Source organism: Pleurodeles waltl, chromosome 1_1 (genome assembly GCF_031143425.1).
Source record: "Pleurodeles waltl isolate 20211129_DDA chromosome 1_1, aPleWal1.hap1.20221129, whole genome shotgun sequence".
In the NCBI taxonomy this organism is placed as follows: domain Eukaryota; kingdom Metazoa; phylum Chordata; class Amphibia; order Caudata; family Salamandridae; genus Pleurodeles; species Pleurodeles waltl.
Window position 1 is genome coordinate 284,169,595 of NC_090436.1, and position 14,492 is coordinate 284,184,086.

The 14,492-nt window shown below is 40.1% G+C and overlaps 1 protein-coding gene across 1 annotated transcript in view; it reads right to left on the reverse strand.

Annotated features, from left to right (window-relative positions):
* Window positions 1-13,014: 13,014 nt before the first annotated feature.
* Window positions 13,015-14,492, reverse strand: part of LOC138283702 (molybdopterin synthase catalytic subunit-like) — a 66,629-nt gene continuing 65,151 nt past the window's right edge. Inside the window, exon 4 of the mRNA XM_069221720.1 lies at window positions 13,015-13,194. Within this exon, the coding sequence (XP_069077821.1) occupies window positions 13,132-13,194 (63 nt within the window). The 3' untranslated portion in view covers window positions 13,015-13,131. The remainder of the gene's footprint in view (window positions 13,195-14,492) is intronic.

The following is a 14,492-nucleotide window of genomic DNA, read 5'->3' on the forward strand; positions in this document are numbered from 1 at the left end:
GACATAATGTTCCTGGGAAAGCTTTCCAACCCGGCGAATATTATTCTGCCGGCTATCCAGTTGGAAAATTTTCCCCCTCTTAAAAATCATATTAAAGCTCTAGGAATATGGTTAGATTCCAAACTAACACTAGAGTACCAAGCTAGGATGCTCTCCGCCTCCTGTTTTGGATTACTAAGGTTACTCCGAAAGGTCACTGGTTTGCTTCCTCCCCTGGCCAGAAGACTTACGGTACAGGCCCTTATTTTATCTAGGCTTTACTATGGTAATAGTCTTTTTCTGGGCTCATCGGAATATGTGATCAAGAAATTGCAAACAGTACAAATGCGGTTGCTCGGTTACTGTTTAATATGCCACAGCATACATCAGCCAAGCAAGCTTTGACCACCCTGCATTGGCTGCCAGTAGGGAAAAGAATTAAGTTTAAATCTTTGTGCATCTTTCACAGAGCCCTATATAATAGGGGCCCACATCAATTGAAAACTTTAGTTTCATTTTATGCCCCTACTAGAGCTCTAAGATCTTCTTCCAAAGCCTTAGTTGTGCTCCCCAAAGTAAAAAAAAGCAAGATGGGGTGGTAGATCGCTGAAATATCAGGGAGCCAAACTGTGGAACTCACTTCCCCTCAACATCCGGTTGATTAGGCAGGAGTTGGAATTTCGGAAATCCATCAAAACCTAAACCTGGCTTTTTTAATTTGTAATTTTTCAATCATTATTCTCTGTGATCCAGTATTTTTCTGCTTGCTATGAGGCTAGAGTCCTTCTCAGCGCCACAAAGCCTCCAGGAAGTTTGGCGCTATATAAAACGCAATAACATAACATAACATATATATATATATATATATATATACACATATACTCGATTGCATGTGTAGCTGCACATACACATTCTTTGCATCTAGTGTTGGGCTCGGAGTGTTACAAGTTGTTTTTCTTCGAGGAAGCTTTTTGGAGTCACGGAATCAAGTGACTCCTCTTCTCTGTGATTGTGCGCATGGGCATCGAGTCCTCTGTTAGATTCTTTTCTTTCTGCCGTCGAGTTCGGATGTTTTTCATATCGTTCCGGTAGTTCTCGGTTCAGTACTATCTGAACTTCTCTATCTTTCCTTTAAGCGTCGGTATCGTTTTCGAACGTGGTTTCTGACTACACTCGATCAGATTATATAATTGGGATTGGTTGAATGCTCTTTCCGGTCGACGGCGACCTTCTCTGGCCTACTGCGACACAGCTTCATGGTTCGGACTCTGTTTCGATTCTGCCTTCGGTGCCACGCAAAGTTCCCCTACACTGACCAACACTCAGTGTGCAATCTCTGCCTCTCTCCCAATCACAAAGAAGAAACCTATGAGGCGTGTCGATCCTTCTGCTCCAAAAAGACTCTGCAAGATCGAAGAGGTGTCATCCAAGTCGACTGAACAAACGCCCAACATTTTCGGTGAGGAACAAGAGCAGACTGCAGTTTCCATCGAAGACCCTGATTCCTAGCGTGACTCCGAGAGGTACAGTCAAATGATTCCAGCAGCGCAGTACACCAGCACAATAGCCCCTTCCCATCACCAAAAAACATCAAACAAATCAACACAACTGGTCTTGGGTCCACCACTGCTTGCCGGCCTTGGTTGGACCCGAACGTTACATCTCGATGACCGGCCCTCTGGTTCGGCGTCAAAAAAGACCAAAAAGCATTCGACATCTACCGAACAGACTACCATGCCTGTTTCGGGATCGACTCGAAAAGTGGAGGCTTCCACTTTGGAACCAAAGCATTCGTCTTCCACCTCGGAGCCAAAACACCCAAGTTCCTCTTTGGAGCCAAAAAAAACTTCTATCTGTTTTCGGAGTCCACATTTTCAGCCCAATTAAAGCAGTCGGTCACCAAATTTTGGAGCTCAAAACTGCAGGAAATAAATATGCTCCATCTGCAGAAAAATCAAAAGACATTAGGCCAATACTTGAAGTGATGGACCATAAACAACGAAAAATCCAAATTCATAAGGATACTGGAAAAATAATTGCCTCTCCTCCTTCTATAACCAAAACTAAACTATGTTTCAAAAGAACTTTGGAAGCTGGGCCTTCACCTGCCAAAATCCTCAAACACAAGGAGAAACCAAAGGCAAAACATCAGCCTTCCCCACAGCATTCTCCTTTGCTTCCCACTTCTCCACCACCTGATACTCCACCACCACCACCTTCACCTACACAGTTTTCTCCGCAATCCCTGGTCTACTGACACGGGGATTGCGAGGGTGACAATACTTATAGTGTAGACCCATGGGATTTGTATGACCCAGACCCTCTCCCATCTAACGATACTGATGTATATCCCACTAGGCCATCTCCACCTGAAGACACCACGGCCTATAATCAGGTTATTGCTTGAGCAGCAGTGACTTTCTCAGCATCCACACATGGCACACATCTCCTGTGGGAGGAAGACTGCAACATTTCTACCATAAATGGCACAACATTACATCAGATCAATGGGTACTGTTGATTATCCACAGTGGTTATTGCCTAGAACTCATCACTACTCCAACAAATATTCCCCCCCCCCCCTCACGCAGGCTTTCTCCAGAACACCTTGTTCTGCTAAAACAAGAGGTACAATCACTTCTACTCAAAGGTGCAAAAGAGGTAATACCTATAACTTAACAAGGGGCAGGAGTATATTCTCTATTTTGCCTCATACCAAAGAAGGATGGCACTCAGACAAATCCTCAATCTCAGACCCCTCAATCAATACATTCTCTCAAGCATTTCCACATGGTCATTCTTCAGGATGTCATTCCTTTACTACAAAAACAAGACTACATGACAGCATTAGATCTAAAAGATGCTAACTTCCATATTCCCATAAATCCAGCACATCGCAAATACTTAAAGTTTGTGATAGCAGGCAAGCACTACCAGTTCAACGTGCTAACCTTTGGAGTAACAATAGCACCAAGGGTATTTACCAAATGCCAAACAACGGTTGCAGCATACCCCAGAAGACAATAAATACATCTCTTTCCCTATCTGGATGACTAGCTCATAAAAGTCAGCACCATTCAAATCTGTCAACAACACACACAATTGATACCCTACACATTCTAGGGTTCACAATCAATAACCAGTAATCTCATCTTCAGCCAGCACAAAAACAACCATATCTGGGAGCAATTCTGAAACCCACAAAGAATTCAAGTGTTTCACAGCCTCGTATCTCAGCTACAATACAATCAAACTGAACAGTTAGGTCTATTATGAAACTCTTGGGAATGATGGCACCGTGCATAGCAATAGTGCCCAATGCACGTCTAAACATGACACCCCTACAACAGTGTCTTTCGCAACAATGGTCTCAGGCACAGGGTCAACTTCACAATCTAGTGTTGCTGGACTGCCAGACTTACAACTCTCTGCAATGGTGGAATCACACCAACCTATCAAAAGGGCAGCCATTTCAGGACCCTGTGCCACAGACCATAATCACCACACATGCATCAATGACAGGTTGGGGAGCCCAGCTCAACAATCTTACTATACAGGGAGAATGGGACTCAGTCCAGCAAACTTACCACATAAACCACTTGGAATTGCTAGCAATTTTCTTAGCACTCAAAGCATTCCAACCAAAGATCACACACAAGACAGTGTTAATAAGGACAGACATGTCAACAATATATTATCTGCAAAAACAGGGTAATTCAACATTACTTTCACATGTGTGGAACACTAGACATAGACCTTCTCGCAACAAGCGAAAACGCAACATGCCCAAACTTCGCACCCAGGTACCCACACCCTCAATCCAAGGGCAATGTTCTATGGATCAATTGATCAGAGATATTTGCTTACACTTTTCCCCGTCTCCCACTGATTCCATTTCTGGTCAACAAAATCCATCACACCTCCCTCACTATGATACTCATAGATCCTACATGGGCACCCCGACACTGGACACTATTGGATCTATCTACAGTACCACATCAAAAGCTCCCAAACAGACCAGACCTATTGACTCAAAACAAAGGTCAAATCAGCCATTCCAATCCCAGTATGCTCAACCTAGTGATTTTGGCTCCTGAGGTCATAGAGTTTGGATATTTACAGCTTCCATCAGAGTGTATGGACATTCTAAAGGAAACACATAAACCTACAACCAGACATTGCTATGCAGCTAAATGGAAACGTTTTGTATATTACTGTCAACCCAAAAAAACGGATCCACTTAAAGCATCAGTACAATATATTGTTTGTTATTTGCTTCACTTACAAAAAGCAAATCTTGCATACTCATCTATTAAAATTCATTTAACAGCAATATCAGCCTACCTCTAAAAACAACAAGCATATTTAGAATTTCTGGAATAAAAGCTTTTATGGAAGGCCTTAAAAGAGATATTCCACCTGGAGTACCAGCAGATCCTGCCTGGGATCTTAACATCGTGCTCACAAGGCTTATGGGTCCACCACTTGAACCCATGCTTTCTTGCCCTCTTCAATTTCTCTCATGGAAGGTTGCTTTCCAAGTAGCAATTCCTTCCTTGAGAAGAGTTAGTGAAATTCAAGCATTCACTTTATGAGAACCTTTCTTCCAAATTCACAAATAGAAAATAGTACTTAGGACAAAACCCAAAATTCCTACCCAAAGTGGGTTCAACATTTCACATCAGTCAGAGTAATTGCCAGTCTTCTTTCCACAGCAAGATTCAGTTGCTGAAAGAGCTCTTCACACCCTTGATGTCAAAAGAGCTATCATGTATTACATGGATAGAACAAAAGATTTCAGACAATCTAAACCACTTTTTTGTGGCTTTTCAGCAACCTCATCAAAACAAAGGTTAGCTAGATTGATAGTAAAGTGTATTCAAACTTGCTATCAAAGCTAAAAAACAGCTATTGTTAACTCCAAAAGCACATTCTACTAGAAAGAAAGGAGCTTACATGGCATTCTTAGGAAACATACCAATGGCAGACATATGCAAAGCAGCCACATTGTCCACACCACACACATTTACTAAGCACTACTGTGTTGATGTGTTATCTCGCCAACAAGCAAACGTTGTTTAAGCAGTGCTTAAATCATTATTTCAAGCTACTCCAACTCCTGCAGGCTAGCCACCGCTTACTTTAGGAGAGGACTGCTTTTCAGTCTATGCAAACATGTGTATCTGCTGTTACACATGCCATCGAACGGAAAATGTCACTTACCCAGTGGACATCTGTTTGTGGCATGTAGTGCTGCAGACTCACATGCACCCCCCCTCGTCCTTGGAAGCTTGTAGCTGTTGTAGTACTTTTTTTATGTAAATATGTATATACATTGCATGGACATCTTCTTTTCTTACTATATATATGTACATACACATTTTGTCACTCCTTACTTCACCCTCCTGCAGGAAAACAATCTAACTAAGGACTTGATGACCATGCTCACTATCACCGAGAGGAGGAGTCACTTAATCTTGTGACTCCAAAAAGCTTCTTTGAAGAAAAACAGCTTGTAATACTCCAGGCCCAACAGTAGACTTATGCAAAGCATGTGAATCTGCAGCACTACATGCCACAAACAGATGTCCACTGGGTAAGTAACATTATTATATATATATATATATAGATATGTAAATATATATATATATATATATATAAATATATATATATATAGATATATATATATTTATCTACATACATACATACATACATACACAAACAAATAGTCCGAAATAAAGTTCAGCGGCGCACTCTGCTGCCGGTGAAGAATGGAACCACTTTCAAATATTTCAAATACGAAGAGATTCACTGCACTCCAAAAGGCTCCCAAAATGCAGTCTTTTCGACTCAACAAGAGTCTTGTTCACGGTTAGCGAGTCCTTTAAACTGTTTCTCTTAAATACTGATAATCCCACTTGCCCATAATGAGGCATTCTGGATGTCGTAGTCAGTGTAAACATAATAACTTATACAAAAATAATGTTTTTTTAAAAAAAAAACACACTCAATGGATGATTTAAGTGCCCAATTTCTAACTTAACACGTCTACCATGGTGATCAGTTTTCTGTTGATTATGACATTATATTTGAGAATTATTTTTCTCAGAGCTAATAGATCAGTTTCCCTACGCCTTACTGAATATAAATAAATTCTTCATATATATATATATATATATATATATATATGTATACACATTTGTTTGCAGAACAAAAGAGAGAAAAGACAAAAATGCTTGATATGAAAGTAGTCACATAGTTATGGCTAATTATAAAATCACAATTGAAATTTATTTGATCTCATTACACTTAGCTTTCAGCTCTTTTTAATGAATTGATATATTGGTAAGATCAAAGCTAGGTGCCTAGCGACCTTATTCCCATCATTATCTATATCGAAATGTCACCTTTTCAAATGGAAATAAACTTGATTAACAGTTGACAGTACCACAAATATATAATGCATTGAATTATGTTCATAAATTCCATATCAGTGAGACTGGTTATATTTTTGTCATACTAACAATGATGTCATTTCTACACCACTGACCTCTTATCAGCCCTACTTCAACCTCTACTATGTTAACTATTATAAATGCACAAAATGTGCTTCATCCACGTTCAGTCCATACAGTATCTTTGTTCGAAGCCGAATAATGTTTTTACTCTCCAATTGTCACAATTTTAGAGTTCTGTCTCCACCTCTTTCATCTTTAGGCACCTGAGCTAGACGAAAGAATCTAATGCTCCTCCAACCACTAATGTGATGTTTCTTATGATGTCTTGCAATAGCATAACTTTGATCCTGATGTTGAATTGCTCGCACATGTTCTAATATTGTTTTCTTTAAGGGACAGATTGTACTGCCTATGCATTGTAAGCCACACTCACATTCAATTAGATAAACAACATATTGGCTGTTGCATGTTATCCTTTGTTACAGACATATTAACTGAGATTTTACCTGAAAAACACATATATTCATTCAACAAAACTTAAAACCAAATGACAGAGAAATTAACACTTTGAAAATCTGTCAAGTCTCAGAAGGGCAGCCTTCTTCCCTTAGACAAACGGAGAAGTAGAAAGAAGAGTAAGAAGTGTCAAAGGCAGCTCCAAGCTTTACAACCATAAAAGCACAAACAAAATTGCTGCACCAAATGATGTGGGGTTTCTGCTTTTAGAGGTATGTCTCTCCCTTTGTAATCTTTTAAAGTTTTCACATTTTTGGCTACTTGACAGGCCTTACAGTTATTACATTTATAAAATCTCAAAGATCCTTTCTCCAGCCAATGTTTTGTCAGTTGTGAGGTAAAATGGCTTTTTACTAATATATCCCTTTAAGAACGTGATTTCCTGTACGTTACTTGAGATCTTGGACCTATCAATTGTCCTATATCAGGGTCACTTCTCAATAATTTCCAGTGTGTCTTGAAAATATTAACAATGTCCTTGCTCTCCTTACTATAAGTATTAATCGCGGACTCTCTTTTTCTTTCTGTAGGGTGCTTGGTGTTTTGTCAATTAAAGTTTGCTGGTGAGTTCTATTTCTTGATTTTTTGAGCTCCTAATTCAATGTGAGTTCTGGGATATCCTCTTTGAAGGAACATTTGTCTAACATCCATAAACTGAATTTCCATTTCTTTATCATCTGAACACTTTCTCCTTGTTCTTAAAAAATTCCCAAATGGGATACTTTTGAGTAATGGTTTAGGAAGGAAACTTTTGCCATGTAGAATACTATTTATTGCAGTTTCTTTTCTATACATAGTTGTGTGTACGTGATTATTCTCCACATAAACTTTGATATCCAAAAAGTTTATTTGTGTGGCATTGATGTTAAAGGTAAATTGCAACCCACAAACATTTTGATTTAACTTATGAAAGTATGTTTTGAATTCTTCATTCAAACCATTCCAAATGATGAATAAGTCTAATATAAATATATATATGGATATATTTATAGATATATGTATGTATTATATACTGGCCCGTAGGCAGGTATAGTTAGAACCTAATTCCCATAGACAAATCATTTTTTTTTTGTTTTGTCAATAGCTTTGGCGGTGTTTCATGAATCTTGACAAATAATTCAATACTCATACACTAATTACTTGAGCTGCTGTATGGAATGTTTCGGGGTGATTCATCAAGTGGGGGCCAAGAAAAATGAGGGGGGTCTCAAAGTGTGTTCTCCTCATGCAATTTCCTATAGGAATTTTGAATATGATTACAGCCTGAGCCGCTGACCGGAAGTACACCAAATTTGGCAGAAAGCTAGATCTTGGTCAGGAAAGATCTCTTTTTTTGATTTGGTGTAAATCCATTCAGTAGTTTTGGAGTTATTAAAGGAAAAATAGTGCTCAGGGCGATCCCCAGTGTAAATCTGCGGTGGATCTGCAGATCCTAAACCCAATGGGAAAAATACACCCACTCACACACCAAACCCCTCCCACGCAAGGCCAAATACGTATGATATTTATATCTTACTTTACAATAAAAAATATACAAATTCACTGAAAAAACAAAGGTGACACAGACATTATCATTAGGTTCAGGTTTTATGCACACAAAACCATAGAAATTCAGCAGCTATAGTTATACTTAAAATTATACTTATCTGTAAAAACTATAACTCATACCGTAAACTAACTTTAGGCATTGAGTTATACTTTAACATAAGTATAACTATGAGGATAACTGCTGAATGTTTATGTTTTTGTGCTCATAAAACTTGAACCTAACTATAACGTCCATATAACCTTTGGATTTTTCAGTGAATCTATATATATAGATCCACTGAAAAAAAACACTAAAGGTTAAATTAACATTATAGTTACGTGAATATGTCAGTCACAAAATTAAAATTTTGAAGTAAAACAAACAAAAAAAAAAACACAGACTTTCACCAGTTATAGTCAGCAGAGTTAACTATAACTTGTGTCCCCATCAAGTGCTGTGTTTAACATCACATATTACATCATTCATGCCATGCTCGATGACATAATTTATGAAATCACTGATGACATGTCAAATGACCTGGGACCGGCACTATGGAAAAATAGGTGCTCTGGTGCCCACTCAGGGCACCCACCATACACTTGGTTGGAGGCAGTGGGGGGAGCCCTAGAGCCCCCACATCCCTAGCTGACTCCCTACATGCAGAAGGAGCTGGCATGGCTCCAGTCCGGAGGGGGCAACTACTAATGCTCTGCTCTCTCCAGACGGGAGCAATATTTTGATCCGTTTTCCTGCCAGCATCAGTACGTGCAGGGAAACAGATCAAGAGTCCACTCCACCAGCACCGGGTGGCATTTTTAAAGCTCCCACCTGTTGGGACCGGAGTTGGTGTTTGTACCCGCTTGGCAGGTGATATAGAAATGGTCCTGCCAAGCCCACGCCAGTATGAGCAGGGATACCACTACGCCCAGAGGGTGGAATCCCTCGGACTTTGCATGGGAGCCAGCCCCAGGGGATGGGGTTCTCCGAAGTCATTAATGGCTCAGGGAGGGAGGCCATCAATGCCAGCTCTTTTAATTTATTACACATTTAACTTCCAAAAGAAACAACTACACTTATAAGGAACTCAAAGAGCATTGATGCACTTTCAATTGGAAGGTCTTATAAGACGTTTCCACTCTTTGTCCCCTTTTGGACTGGACTGAGTCAATTACATTCAATTTCACAACAGTACCCGCTTAAAGTAAACTATCTATGGTGTTATAATGCATGGGGCTTCACATTTGATCTAAAGCATCATTTAAATGTATCTTATGTTGTATTTTATGAAAATTATTTTTCATGTTTGTTCAAACCACTTGCATATTAAATAGTACATGATATTTTTTATTGTGGTGAAGGAGTATCATTGATAGAGATTAAAATTACTCTACATTTTGGACGCAATATGATTGGCCATTCATGAAAATCCTGCATAATTTAAATGATAGTGAATCATATCTCGGACTGTCTCCCCTTGTACATTGCTGTGTTGTTCTCTAACTAGTTTCTTGTTCTATCAATATCGATATGTATCCCTTAAAAATGGGGGTGTGAGGATGGGATTCTAATTCCACAAGGTCTATGTTCTTCATGTTAGTGCTCTTTCAATAGCAAGGCAAACTTCTTTAGCACCTTAGAACCCAAGGTAAGGGATGCAAGTGTGTTGAGGGAAAGACCTAGCAGCTCTGCTGGGCATGTTTTTGTTCTGCTCAGGAGACTTTTGTCACGAATTCCAAGATGTGTTTCACAGTGATTTCGAATGTTCCATTCTATATAGGTATGTAACTGCTGCACACTAATTGCAGCTGCTAGAACTTGGGTGATCAATTTCCCTTTAATCATGTCATGATAAGAGTAGAATAGGTTTTGAACCTTTTTTAGGGAGGTGCAAAACAAATGCTAGCACAATCTGTGCAGTTTGATTTTGCACAGAACCCTTACTCAAAAACTATATTTAGCGAGAAATTAATGTTGTATTGTAGGGCAGATGAGTGTGTGCTTTTCCCTTCCCAAAGTTCGGAGGTTGACACATAACATTAGACCATACTAGAAATTCCAGTCCTTTGTCCCATTGCATGGCCCTGCTGGTGCTCTTTCCCCAACACCTCATTTTTAGTTCAGTGTTCCTCACGTTGTTTTGTTAATGGGCTAGATTAACAAACAATATTATGAAGAAGCCGGGAGACCTTTGTGTTTACCTTGTCAGCTTCATAAGGAACCAACAAGCCAGCCTATGCTCAACAAGAAAAGACACTAGTGAAAGCTAAGGCCAATGACATGGTTTCCAGCTACCATCTAAGGCAGAGTAATGCACTAAACACTCACCCGGCGTACCCTGTGGTAACCAGCCTCAGTTCTCCGGCTGGACTGACTTGTTATGCTTGAGGAGCAGTATGTTTTTTCCATGAACTGAGTGACCCTGTAAATATCATCCGATGCCTTGACACCACAGGGCTCAGCTGAACACAATCACGAATGCACTTTTGTTGGTGTGCTACAAATTTTCAATTGAAGATTGGCATCAGAGTGGATGATTAGCCTACACCAAATGCCACAACGTTTTGGTTATAGGTGGCCTTTAAATCACAATGTTTGTTTACCTTTTACTTCTTCGAAGCTATGCCAGCAAAAACAAAATAAGTAGAAGCAGGGGCAGGACTCTTACTGCTGCCTATCTGGAGCTCGGGATTGTTATCTCTACTGTCAAAGAAACATGGCCCAAACTCATATTCAAAAAACCGCTATGCCCAGCTGCTTAAACCATTTGAACGCAGAGCTTCTCCAAATGGCCAATCGATCTAAGACAAACTATAGCACTACCTAAATTGTTTTTTGGCACCTCTTTTAATGAAGGAAATATGTCATCTATTGTCAGGACTGCAACCCCTGAAGGAGGATCTGAAGCTATTCAGGGTTAAATCAATTTCCAACTAACCCAAGATGGTCCTCCTAAAAAATCTTGGATTCACTGGTTTCTGTGGTTGTGCTGGACCCTATGAACTCTTGTGCGCCATCCGTTGAGGATCTCTCATAAGCTGCTCGGATAAATCATCGGCACTGATGCATGCCATCACTGGCCCTGCTGGTGTCTGTGCATCTTCCTTGTTGTGGTTACATCTTTAGCCCCTTCTAGTTTGCAACCCACCCACATACATACATGACCCGGCTGTTTCTTTTGATTCCACCCTACCACGCGACACAATTTGTATCTGCGCAGGACTGAACAGAGGTACACCGTCATTCTCAAGTGCTCAAGCCCAGCTATAAATGTAATGAACATCGCACCACTTTCGAACACACAGTTATTCTCTGCTTCATTATTCTAGAGCGCGTACAATCAACATCAGTTATCTACTGAAGTGAGCCTGGCTGTACTGATACTGGTGTTCAAAATGTAACTCCTTTGGGAGCTATCATATTTTTAACGAACAAATGCATAAATAAACTCCCTATTTCTTTTCAAAAGAAAAAAACTACTGGAAATGTATATTATTGAGTGTCAAGTTAAGGTTGAGCTTACTCTCTAACAGTCAAAGTCCATATCGGAGGTTACTAAAAATTTGAAGAGCTAGACAGGAGTACCTAGTTGCAGAATCACCAGGAAAACAGATAGCCCAGTACCACACTGCCCCCTGGTACTGAGGAATTTGCTTCAGAGGAACGCTCCATGGAATACTTACCCACTATCTAATTCTAGTGAACTGATGCATTCATGTTTTACAGGAAAAAAAAAACTAACCGGGTAAATCTGCAAACCATTATCTATCAATCATCCATTCCAAGGCCTATCACTTACCTGACACCTCCACAGGGGCGGCTCCTCCGTTTGGGTGGAGGAGCGTGGCCCGCCTGTCAACAGCAGAAGCGGCAAATCTTAAGTGAAGTGGTTTCCATTTACAGAGGAAAGATGTTTGACGGATCTTGACTAGAATCGTGACTCAGAACAGTCTCTCTACATGTAGGAGGCCGAGGCTTGCTGTGTGCTTTTCTACTTCTTACATGACTCGGTTTCCTTTCCTGGGGTGTTGTTCCTCACAGGCACAGATTCTGCTCTTGAAATCGAACAAAGGTGGGCCTTTTGTGTAGAGCACTTTGTAAATGGTGCATTATGTTTCAAAGGTTATGCGCCTGACAGAAGAAACCAGAAGAATTATTTGAATGTGCCTTGATCGGTGTGAGCCCTTGAAAAACCTATGATTAGATGGTCTGCTGTATGGAGGATGCTTTTTAAGAAGTGTGAGATAGGAAGCTGGCACTCGTGTTAGCAGGGTACCAGCACCATCAGTTTGTGAGAGGAACAGTGTGTGTACTGTAGGTCTGAAGCCCACTTCCAAAAGGAAAGAGTTTACTTTATGAAATAACAATACCTGGAGTTATCAGGTTTCCGTTCCCTGAGTTACATGGTTTCTAAAGACAGAAATACCACAGTGTAGCCAAGCAACTTCGATTTGTTGCACAGATGGGGTGTGATGGAAGAACAACACTACATTCCTGGTGGTGAATTTGGGCCTGTAAAAATGAAGTACAATCCAGTGAATTTTGGAATATTTATTAGAGTACATACAATACAATGAAAATCTTCAGGTCATGCTGCACATTGGAAATTAACCATCTGTTTCTTGGAAGTGTAGAAAAAGTTAAATGAATTTCTCATTGCGCCCAAAAGCATTCTTTGTTTTCTTTCCATGAGTATTTTTCTTCATCATAAAACTCCTACAAATAAAAACAATGTATCACGTATCATATGAAAAGAATGACACATTTTAAAAATCGACTGTTGAAGAACCAATTCTTGTACAACTTTAGCAATTCTGTGGCGAGATCTTGGTTAATAATTGCAAATAAATAATTGTACCCAAATAATTTAAAATGATAGCCGTGCACTTTGATTAGAGAAGAAACTGTGCTGGATTCTCAATGCCATCTGTATGTTCCAAGTCAGACTTGCATAAACAAATAGACAGATTTAGAAATACCAAAACACGTATTATTGTGCAATGTTGCATTCCAATGAATTTACTCACATAAGCATTTTTGGATGAGTAAAATATAAGCAGAGTGGAGACAGAATTGGGGGGGGGAGTAGGCAATGCATTGCAGATATGCACCGTGATACTGGAACCTTTAAAAAACATACATGCTTGTGCATATTCAGAAACTTGTCTTCAACAATGAGTAAATCTACTTCGTGTGCAAAAGGAAAGGGCGAGAAGGGGAAGGGTTTTTCTTATTAGGGCAAAACAGTTTCCAATTGAGAAATCTAAGTAGTGAGGCATTCGCACATGATCAGCAAATTTTCTCATGCGAAAATATAGGTACGATATTGTGTATTAAGACAATGTAACTGACAAATGTTTTTCAGCAGTCTTACTGGAAAATGGTGATTGTTGCAGGTTTTCAAAGCATTACCTGGTGTGATCCATCTAAAAGCCGAGCGCTTTTTTTTAGGTCCAAGGGTGATACCCTGAAACCCGTCCCAGGATGCTTTTCTCTGGTCCAGGTAGGACCTGGCCTGGCAATTTGGGCTGGACTGTTCCCATTGGGAACAGCATCAACACTGATTTGCATATAGCTAGATCCAAACTGGAATGGCATAGAAAGCAAAAAAAGTGATGAATTAAACCCAGATCCGTGACTGGGGGTGAATGTTTGATTTGCTCTGCATTCAGTCCATCACCTGTTTTTGTAGCCCCAAGTGGGAAGGGTATGCCCAGACATGGGTCCCGTGCCTGCTATGCCACCAGATTCAAGCTAGCCTGGCTGATGAAGGGTGATAACCTGAAACCGGTCCCAGGATGCTTTTTCCTGGTCCAGGGAGAACCTGGCCTGGCAGTTCGGGCTGGACTGTTCCCATGGGGAACATGGTCAAGACTGATTTGCATATGGCTGGGTCCATACTGGAATGGCATGGCAAGCAAAAAAACTGATGGATTTAACCCAGATCTGTGACTGTGGGTGAATGCTTGATTTGCTCTCCATTCTGTCCATCATCTGTTGTTTTTACTTTTAGA